Source organism: Austrofundulus limnaeus, unplaced genomic scaffold, assembly GCF_001266775.1.
Source record: "Austrofundulus limnaeus strain Quisiro unplaced genomic scaffold, Austrofundulus_limnaeus-1.0 Scaffold35, whole genome shotgun sequence".
Classification (NCBI taxonomy): Eukaryota; Metazoa; Chordata; class Actinopteri; order Cyprinodontiformes; family Rivulidae; genus Austrofundulus; species Austrofundulus limnaeus.
In genome coordinates, this window is record NW_013952437.1 from 193,903 (window position 1) to 205,046 (window position 11,144).

An 11,144-nucleotide genomic window follows, 5' to 3' on the forward strand; every position below is an offset into this window, starting at 1 on the left:
TGCATCAGAGAACAGATACAAAGGAAGCCCTGTTATTCTGGGATACACTCACACTTACAAACCCAAGGACACACACACACACACACCTGGCAGCTCAGACACACAACAACAAGGGTGAAGAAAGAAGTGTGGTAAGTAAGAAAAATGTAGATCAAAGAGGAAAAGATGAGAGATGTGGTAAAAACTGAAACCTTTTCCCTCTCGACTCAGATTCAGCAAAACTTGCCTATTTCAGAGCGGGAGCCAAAAGGAGAGCTTGGCAGAAAATGTGATTGACAGCTGTGATAATAACCACTAATAATCGGACACAATGATCGCAGGGTAAGAAAAGAGCATGTGTCTGCAGGGAGAGGGGTTAAAGGTGAGAGAACAGGGAGGTGAACAGGTGGGGGGTCCGGCTGAAAGGGATGCAATAAGAAAATCAGGTGCAAATCAGACAGAAGTGTGATTTGATTTATGTCTAATTTAGAATAATGTGGTGAGGTTAGGGAGAAGTTAAAACACAAAACACAAACAGTCAAAACTGAAAATCTATTCCAGTCATTTGTGCCTATACTCAAACAACAGCCACTTTCACGTTGACAGAAACTTCCTTCTTTTAAAGATTAGAATGATGGGTGGAAATAGTTGCTTTTGTTTGCACAATGCAACAAACTGTAGACAAAATTCACACACAGATCAAGTTTAACTTATTATTTTTCCTTTGAGCAACTCACCAGGTCAATGAGGTCACTGAGGTTCTTCTCGATCTGCTGAGGAGGCAGACGCCTCATCAGGTCCAGAGCACAGTCCAGCTGCTGGTCAGTCTGAAAAACAAAACCAGCACAGATACGAAGATCAAATTACAGGAAGCAGACAGTGTGTTGGCAGCATATACAATTCAGTTTTATCCTACTACTGTGGATTTATTTCAGTAACAAACAAAACAGGACAACAACGTAATTTTATCAAAGAATAAATTCAGAAACGTGTACACAGATTGATTTTTATTCTCCGATATTAAACCATAGGTGGTGTATTGTGTTGACGTCACCTCAACAACTATGAACACATTTTTAGGACACAGTATTATTATCAATTACTGAAGAGCGTATCACCTTATTATTTTGTACAAGTGGTTCCTTAGCTGCTGAATCATATGAGGTCTTTAGTTTTTCACTTGTATTTGTTAAATATGGTGTAAATGTGACAAATATATACAAATCCCACTGAACATTTCAGTAAAAAATGTTTGAAATTATATTTAACARATTTGATTTTCCACATTCATACAGACAAATCCAGCAACAAACTGATATTTTGATTAGGAAGAGATGCTTGAAAGACACATTATTTTCAGCACAAATTGTATTGGTACTGTCATCAAGACCATTTCCATCAGAATACAAGGGAATGACTCCTCACAGGATAGAGACATCATAGAAATTTAATTTTGTAGGGATTTTTCCTGTCAATTCTTTTCCTACAGTTGTTTTTTTTCCCTTTCCCTTTCTAAAATGCAAGTATTAAAGCTTTAATGACTTATAGAAAAATCATTGCACACATCAAGGCTACTGGCTCAATTTGTTGCCAGAAAACAAAAATAAAGGGTTCTTTAACTGCATTTCAGCATTATAGTCAGTGGTGGACAGTAACAAAGTACATTTACTTGATTACTGTACTTAAGTTACATTTTTTGAGTATCTTTACTTGAGTAATATTTTTGTTTGGGAACTTATGACTTTCATTCCACTACATTTATTGGAAGCTTGTAGTTACTTTTTTCTTTTGGCTTTGTAATCCACTGTTGCCGTTTCCTTTCTTGAAATGCAAGTGGCCACACGTTATGTTCCTCACAAGGGAAACCAATCACAGACGTAATTCACACCTGGGATCGATTTGGAATTACATCATCCTTGTTAACGGTCGCAAGGTGAGCCTGAGCTTCAACCTCCATTTCACACAGAACCCAGCAATGAAGACGGTTAAAGAAAGACGAGAAACCAGCCATATCCATATCCATATCCATGGCCACATCTCAGCTCAATGTTTGGGATTTCAGGACTGAAAAATAATTTGTTTCAGTTTAAGTGTCTTCTGTGTTCACCATGGATAAACTACATTTCTGCATTTAATAACTAACTTTTTTGCATTTTTATGCTGAAGTCTTTACAGGTGGTGTCGAATTTGTAGTAGAGTGTTTCTACGTGTCAGTGCATCAGGTGGTTACAATGTTCTTTAAAATCACTCTGAAAACAATACAGCAATGTACCGATAACAGAAAATACAATTTTTACTTTTGAATACTTAAGTATCTTTCAAAAGTAAGTACTTCAGTACTTTAACTTGAGTAGATTTTTCATTGAGCAACTTTTACTTGCAGGTGAGTAAGATTTGACCACGAGTATCAATACTTTTACTCAAGTACTAGAGCTGAGTACTTTGTCCACCACTGATTATAGCTCCAAACAAACTCTTTACAATCTCCAGGTCAGCACAGTGTTAAAGAAAACCACTTGTGTAGGTAATATTCACACACTTCTGTGCAAACCTCTTTATTACACTCAGGGAATACCTACAAAAACACACCATATTTGCGTTATGGAAAAAATTTTTAAATTAAAAAAATAGAACGAACCCATGGTTTGTCACGTGAATATTTAGCAAAAGATAGTAAACGGATAACTAAAGTAGTGTTAACATGTAGCTCTACTGACTAGAGGAAGCAATACCAAAGCAGATCAAATTGATAAAGCCCAAAAGAATTTATTGTTCAACACTCACCCTGAGAGACAAGCAGAAAAACAAGTTTGTGCGTGGGGAGATTATGCAAAAAAATGACTTTTTGGAGTTTTATGTTGTATTGCTATTCCCCCATAAAAAAAATAAATAAAAAAAAACAGACCCAGAGTGTTGCTTTGAAATTCATGCATGTTTTAGAAATCCTTGAATCTCCCGTGGCAGCCATGTAAAGCTGTCTAGAGACTTGCTGGTACAAAGCACCGCCTATTTACACAAAGCTCCTCCCTGGAGCTCAGTACCCAGCCAAGCTCCCATCTCACAGAGCACCCATCCCACAAATATCTCTTGTGAAGGTGTGCTGAAGTGGGAGTGTCTGAAACTGAGGTTCTTAAAGAGAGAGAGGGGTCAATTTAAAAGCGTTTAAATAAGACTATGATTGAGTTTAATGTGGTTCTGAGGTAAAAATGTGACAATGTTAAAGTTTTTCTAGTTCCATTATGTGTGCCTTGAGAAAAGATAAATGTGGGGCATTGGAAAATACATTTTCACACAAGATAGAGTTAAATGTAGAACTTTTTTTAAACATTACAGTCCCACAAAATATATAAAAGGCATTAAATTATTTTCTATACAGAGTAAATATAGTTATCCTGCATGAACGTATCACTTCAGGTGAGCTAAAGTGACATTTAGTGTTTTACTGTAATGAAAACCTTTGCCTCTGTGCCAAATGGGTTTCACCATGAGCAGTAAATAAAATGAACCGCTCTAACTTCACTAAGTGGGTGTGACGTTCAACACTTCCCATCATCAGTCCTGATAGGTACACAGAAATAACGAGCAAGTACTGTGTATAAATACAGAGCTGTTGAGACTGTGGACAAAGAAAACAGTGATAAGGCATGTGTCCTATCAGAAAACATTTAGGTATCTTGTGACTTGTGTCGGACCGCTTGAAACAGTGCAGCATTATGTTCTGTTTCAATGGGCTGCTTTTGTTTGCTTTTAAAAACATAAAAGGTGTCAATATTTATTTTAAGTGTTAACCTCTTATTACAGCGGGATATATGTGCTGACAAACTGCTACTGAATCAAACAAACCTTCATCTTTGTATCAACATACAGAAGGTAGAATCAACTGAAGATTTTGTAGGAAGGAATAAGATGTTCATACTGTATGTCTGAAGTTAGAAAAATATCTCTTGAACCACTGGATAGGCTTTATTGAAACTATCATTAAACAAATATTTTGATTAAAATAGGAGCCAGTTCAAAAAGTCCCTTTAGAGGTTGTTGTCTAGAATAAAAACATTTTCGTCTGGACATTATCAGACAGTGGCATCAAAGCATTTTTGGTCCTACTGAGATAAAATCTAAAACTTTTCAAGCATTTTGTCACAATAAAGTCAAAACACAAGAAACAAATAGCAGCCAAAACTTGACTTCAAACACTAACAACAAATACACAAAAACAAAACAAAAAAAATCTCACGGCTATCACAACAACAAAAGCTCCCTGTTTGACACCCATTGTCTGTCTGTTATCCCTGATTAATTCACATCTTTTTCAAATGTAAATAAAATCACCTGAGTCATTTGTYTCTCAAGTGTTCACTGGTGTATTCCATTGTGTAATTTGACAGGTTTTATTCTAGAAAACCCTAAAGCCGTAAATATTTTCATTAAAAGAAACCCTGAGGAAAGGCCTTTCCTGCTATTTCCCGTCTTCCTGGTCACTTTTTATCTGTTCTAAAAACCTGCTTTTCATCAAACACCTACCTTTCTTGACARAAAGTTTAGAACTGCTGTTTTCTCAACGTAAACATCGATCAGAGCAGCAACTCCTGAGGTCAGAGGAGAGCAGCAGAGATAAAACTGTTTAGAGATAAAACAGCTGCTCTACTTGTTTCAGGCACTGATTGAGACACACTTAACAGGGCAGCTACTTTACAAAAAGAACAAAGCAAAAAACTGGAAGCAACATGAAATTTGAGGTTTAGTATGGCAGCAATACAAAATAGAGATCAGTGATGCAATTTCTTACAATAAGTGAATACATGCCTCARTTTTGTTGCCAGAGGTTTAGACATTAATAGGTGTTTGTTGTCTTTAGTTAATTTGAGGGGACTGCAAATTTACACGGTTATACTAACTGAACACTGACTTACATTGTATCAAATTGTCATATATTCAGTGTTGTCCCATGAAAATATAATATAAAATATTTACAAAAATGTCAGGGGTGTCTTTAAGATATTGCATCTGTCAATAACAACCCACCACCTTTACTCTGATTCCTGCCCATTTATGAACAATTTAAATAAAGAAGCACTAAAGCAATGAAAAATACCATAAAGAAAAGACTTGTCTTAGTGATATGAAAATGTTTTCAATATCACTGATGTGGAACAAACTGATGTACTGTGCAATACAGCTTTTTAGCGAATAACTTGTTGCTGTATAAATAAAAAACAAACACTCATTGACTGGGACTTAATATCAGTAAATCCAACGTGACTCAAGTTGTTTAGATAAACTACGTTTTATGTTTGTGTGGGTCAAGAATGTCTGCTTTTGCTTTAATATTAATTCATATTTACTAGCAAAAATGCAAATTGCTTGTTTTTGTAACACCTTTACACAAACTGTGTGTTTACATGATGTAATACAAAATCTATTAGAAACATTCAACAGAACCTTGTTTTGTGCAGCTGGTTCATTAAGTTTGAAGCATACAATCATAAGATTAACAGTATATTAAATGACAATATGTGAACAATGGCTGGTGAAATGAGCTGGGCTGAGAGGGACATTTGTCCAAGGAAACAAAAGCTAAAGACATAATGATTCTCTGAAGAAGCAGAAAAGCCAACACTGCAGGCTGCCAACTTGTCATGGTTAGAAACGGGAGGAGCAAGCAGTCTTATTTTAGATACAAGCAGTCCGCTGCTTGACTGCTTTAGCCTGAGCTAAAGCGTGCAAGGAGAGTGTGTGAGCTATATTAGGAATATTCACCGCTGTTAACTTGTCTCAAATCCAAAACATCCTGTGCTAACTTCTACGGAGCTTGTAGCTCGAGTAGGGTTAGCAGGAAGCTAATTAGCAACTTAGCCTCGAAGCTAATTCATTCTCATCGCGAGGTATAAGTTTGCTAACAGTGCAAGTTGGATGCACTGAGCGATTTATGCTCTCTGGTCCTATCGGATTACCACCCAGCTCCTTCGGCCAGCAGTTCAGTGAGCAGGAACACCCACTGAAGCCCCGTCTCTCCCACCAGCTTCCCCCGCGGCCCTTACCATGTCTGCGGCGGTCTCTGCGAGGAACGGTCTCACCGATGTTTGTACGCCTTAACTCTACGGTGGTTTTTCAGTTTACTCCTCTGGTCTTTTATTGTTTCGTTGGGTTTATTATTTTAAGACCCCCGCTGAAGATGTTTTTCTTCGCCTCTCCCTGTCTGAACCCAGCCCTGTCAGCGAAATTCACTTCCTCAACCCGGGCTTACAGGAAGGAGGCTGCGGTGAGAAAACAGGCCTCGTTTGTACATCCGGGTCACTCAGGTTTTTTTTTCTGCAGCAGCCAATAGCAGCAGAGCAAGAAAAGCATTGCCAAGTATGGAAAGAGATGAGCTGCGCAGTAAATATGCAGCCTGAGAGGGCGTGAGATACACACACTAACCAACACATCACAACACTTTCACACTGCTGACAAATTTGTGTTTACAGTGGGGAGAAAACAACATCATAAAAAACAACTTCTTGCTAGAATTTGGAGGGAATAACTGTGATACAAAACAAATGCATTGCTTCCAAAGAAGTTTTTCCAAAAAGTGTGCTAAGATTTTTTTCAAATAAGGGTTTATTCGTAAACCCATGATTTCAAGTGGAAGAGCTTTAAAATAACTTTTAAGAGTACATTTTGGGTTTAAAGAAAAATACGAAACGTATATTTAAAATTCAAACTTGGCACAATTAACATATTGTTTTTCTGTTGAACCATGAAGAAAGTTATCTATCACAATAAAACTAGTTTCTACACATTGTTAGAGGCTGCCATGAAAGATTCAGCAAATGTGGATTTTTAAGGATTTAACTTAAAAAAATTCGTGTTAGAAAATTTGATAAATAACAAATGCTTTTCTTTTTTAAACATAATTTATTGGAATAAAATTAATTGACTTTAGTGTAATAGGACCTTTTATGAAACATCCACATTTTTATTTGATCAGATAAATAAAAAGTTAACTTAACTGGCAACCAGGGTATGCAAAATGATAAACAATAAAAATGTGATGGGTAAACTGAAAATATATGGCAGATCAGTCATAACTGCTAATTTATTCAACAAAAGAATGGGTTATTTTGTACTTTTCTAAAAAAAAATTATTGTATGCACAATGCTAATTCAAAGACAATGGGAATCAAAGAAAAGATATGAGATTGTACATTAAAGTAATAAAACAGAATTCACGTAACTTCCTTGAACTCTCGCGATTTTCTGTGAGATCTCGTCACAGCAGAAAACATGGCGGACGATTATGGACGAAAATGGGATCGATGCCTTGCTGATACAGCCGTAAAAACAGGTTAATATCTTTATTTAAACACTATTTTTTAATATTGCTATAATAAAGCATCCAGGGGTTTATTGCGCCAACTAAATTAGCTGGGTTAAAGCTTTGTTTAACCGGATATACTTTGCTCACCTGGCAGTAAGGTCAAACAACTGTCGGTCTGCTGAATCAATAAAATTAGGTTTGTTCATTATTAAATTGTAAATTTTATAATATGAAAAGTTGACTGGGAAGGCTGTGTGGTAGAATACTGGTCCGCAGTCATTTTAGTGACATAGTTAAATTGTCTGTATGGAGTGTAAACATTAATCATGTTATAGCAGGGAAATTTGTCAGGGTGCAACTTCGCTCATTTTGCTTTTTTTTTTATTATCATCTTTCTATTTATGTGCAAACATGTACTTGTGTCCTGATAACTAAGTCAGCAGTTTTCTGTTTCCAGACCCTGAATGACTGAATCAGTTTTTTCTAAATTGTCAAAAATGAACACGGAAATTAATGCAACATGGCAATATTTCAGTGGCTAAAAACATGGACTCTTCTGAAATAAGAATAAAAATCCTGGTAACTTCTTCTTAAAATGGACTTTATTCTTTAACCTTATTTCCCTCTGGGATCAATACAGTATTTTTGAATTGAATTGAATTTTTGCCTTCTCTTTGTGTCATACACTTTACTCTAAACTGAAAGGTTAAAAGTTCATTCAAAATCAAAATGAGGAACCAGTTTTACCAGATTTTGCCTATTGCCTGTTACTAATCTAGGTGTTCATTACTGCATTCAGAGCTATTTTTACAATTAAATTATTCAGCATATTTCTATCAGATATTTACCTGTGCAATCTTATTTTTTAATTTGTCCTCTCCTGTGTGATATGCACACTTTGAAGTAAGCATTCAGTCAGTTTTCTGCACATTTACTGTGTCTAGTTGTATTAACAAGCATAAAAAGTAATCTAACAAAGCTAAAGGAGATTGTATTTAGCCTTTAAATATGTTAAATCAATTTTATAGTTTTTTATTAAACTTAATTCCAAAAGAGTCAAATCCAGTTTCTTCACAGTTTTTAACATTTGCTAATGAAAGCTCTTTTCCGTGAAATGGACTTTATTCTTTAAGTATGTTTTTTTAAACGTGGCCTTTCCATCCGTCTTACAATTAATGGCCACACATTCCTTTATAGAGTCACCCTCCAAATTTCATGCCAGAGTTATAAACTAAGATAATTTTATAATAAGCAAGGCAGTTTTGATCAGACCTTATAAATGATGTTGGCAGTYTGTGGTTATGATGACTGTCAGCTACTGCCACACAAAATTTGGATCAGTATCTGTAAAATTTACAGAAAACTTTGTGTTTGCTATTGACTAGCTAAAGTCCATCTTGAATTGTGTTCACTTTAAAAGGTTGATGTTTATCCAATGATTACTTTTTAAATTTCACTCAAATCCATCCAGTGGTTCATGAGGTATGTTGCTCACACTACAGGAAAAATAATACAGACACAGGGAAAACATTGTTGCCCTTGTGCCTTCAGTTATAAAAACTAAAACGTCAAATGTGGAGATAAGGACTGTCGAGCAAAAACATTTGCCTGAGTTAAACAAGTCAGGGTTAGGTTAAAAGTTTTGCAGTATTCAGTCACAATGATTGAAAATGACTCTTATTGATGCCATTTGTTGAGAAATAATCCAAACATTGAAGAACAATGCAATTAGGCAGCTCTGGACTTCATTTGCTGGAAGAAAAACAAAACATACAACATTGTTTTACATCTGAGGGGGTTCTGCATTTCAGTTTACTCAAGTGCAAATGTTTTCGGTCTGAACTCCGTTCCCCTGGGAGACGTTCAGACAAAAGAAAGAAAAGCCAAAATAAGATATTGATCGGCCCTCAGATTTTTTGCCAGCGCTCTCATTGTGTTACTGTCAGTGGAAAATCAGAGGCTTCAGAAACGCTCTGGCCACAGAGCAAAGAAAGACAGGCTGAAACAGATGGAAAATCTTAAACTTATCTGAGTCATTGCTTGCAATGGAAGCCCAGTTTTATGATCTATGGTGGATATGTGCTGATAATAAAGATGAGCTGAGGTTCTTGTGGTCTTGTTTGACATGTGTAAGTTGTGTAATAGAGAACAGTTGAGGATTCGGGGTAAGGCTTATTGGTCACGCTGCATAGCTCTCTGAATCTAATTAGGAGCCGGAGGGCCCCAAACGGCTGGTTTTATGTGGTTTCTGCGCTGGCCGGCCTGCTGTTGGGTGTGGCGTGGCCTGCAGCGAGGTGAAGCTAAGAGCATAAACACATTCTTCGTGATATTTCTGTTTCGTCTCGGGACGCCCAACAGCTTCGTGCCGCTGACCGACAATCTGCTCCATCAAACGTGGTCACGTTCCAGTTTGTGTTTTTCACCCCGTCAGCATGAACACTCAGATCAAATGAACATTTAAAGCTCAGTTTAGTTTACTGTCAAATATTCACACGACCTTTTATCTTATTACAAGAGATTCGCAGTACTGTGCAAAAGTTTTAAAACAAATAATTTCTGTGTATTTTGCAGACATTCGCAGGGGGGATGGGGTATTTTGTATCTTCAGGCACATAGTTAAATTCTACAATCAAGTAACTATGTTACCTTCAGTTGTTGTGAAAATTACGTAGCACCATAGCCTATCCAGGGGAGGAGCTTTATGTAAATAGGCGGAGCTTTGTACCAGCAAGCGTTTAGGCAGCTCCATGTGGCTACCACAGGAGATTCAAGGATTTCTCAGCATGAATGAGTCAAAGCAACACTCTGGGTATGTTTTTGATGAGGGAATGACATTATAACATGATATAAAGCTCAAACAGTTAGTTTAAAAAATGTGTTTTTTGTCAATAGTTTGTATTTGTTTTAGACTTCAGCTGCTTTTTTCTCTTTTTCAGTCCAGTTTTTTTTTTTATCATCCTTCCAGACCCATTACATAGATGTGCATAGCTTTGCTTTTGCTTGTTTATTTCTCTGTGCTTCATCTTTGTTTGTGTACCGTTTCTTCCAATTCCTGTTTCTAAGAACTACTTTTTCTCTCTCTCTCCTTTTTCTCCCCTTGCAGTCACAGGCCTCAGTGTTGGCATCGTGTTCTCCATCCTCCTCTTCAAACGTAAGCTCAATAAAGTAAAACAGGTTTCTTTTTTTCCTATTTTTTTTTAGTAATTGCTCTTTTTAAAAACAAGCAGAGCTGACTGTTTTTCCTCCACCAGGGCGAATGTGGCCTCTGTCGTTCGGGTCAGGCCTGGGGTTGGGAATGGGATACACCAACTGCCAGCATGACTTCAGGTCTCCATATCTGATTCATGGCCGCGTGCTTAAGGTGAGTGTACATGGGGGGGCTGTTCTAGGAGGATCTTCACACTTCAATATGTCATTTTAAGTGTTCTCTCTTGTTTCAGGACCAATAATGGAACGAAGGCAACAATGAGTTTCTCGTCTGTTTGTGTTTAACGCTCCTCGTCTCTATCCAACAGTTCCTAGTGTATATCAAAAACAATAAATGTATATTTATTAAAGCTCTTTTCTTTGTGTTTTATTATTCTTGTAGGAATTTTTCAGAGGGAAGAAATGTTTTTTTTCTTTTAGGGGGTGGAAGGTAATTCTGTGTTAATGAGCTGGGAGACTCGAGACTCCTGCTGTTTTGGAATGAGAGCCAGGTTCGGCATCTGCAGACCTTCCAGAGAGAGAGAGTGGGAGTATGAACAGTTGTACTGAATGATGAGGTAAAGACGTGCAGTTGGTAGAAGAACAAAGCTGATTCTGACTGAGGTTTTCACGAAAATAACTCTTGTGTAACTCCATTTCTGTCTGTAAATGTTGGCGTAAC

General features: G+C 36.9%; 2 protein-coding genes across 5 annotated transcripts in view; one reads left to right on the forward strand and one right to left on the reverse strand.

Moving 5' to 3' along the window:
- The window catches only part of capzb (capping actin protein of muscle Z-line subunit beta), a 14,779-nt gene extending 8,527 nt beyond the window's left edge, over positions 1-6,252 (reverse strand). The window contains exons 1-2 of one of the 2 annotated variants that reach the window (XM_014006348.1): positions 6,018-6,251; positions 717-806 (exon numbers count right to left, since the gene is read on the reverse strand). In XM_014006348.1, coding sequence (XP_013861802.1) covers positions 717-806; positions 6,018-6,020 — 93 coding nt within the window. In that variant the 5' untranslated portion in view covers positions 6,021-6,251. Of the gene's footprint in view, positions 1-716; positions 807-6,017 lie in introns of both variants that reach the window. The other variant, XM_014006347.1, reaches the window with a different exon arrangement.
- A 990-nt stretch (positions 6,253-7,242) lies between these two features.
- LOC106516147 (MICOS complex subunit Mic10) lies at positions 7,243-10,837 on the forward strand (the record flags this gene model as incomplete). Of its 3 annotated transcripts, none has more annotated exon segments than XM_014006351.1 (4): positions 7,243-7,303; positions 10,380-10,441; positions 10,528-10,603; positions 10,717-10,837. In XM_014006351.1, coding segments are annotated over 4 exon segments (228 nt in total), but the record flags the coding sequence as incomplete, so codon positions are not given.
- Between the last annotated feature and the right edge of the window lie 307 nt (positions 10,838-11,144).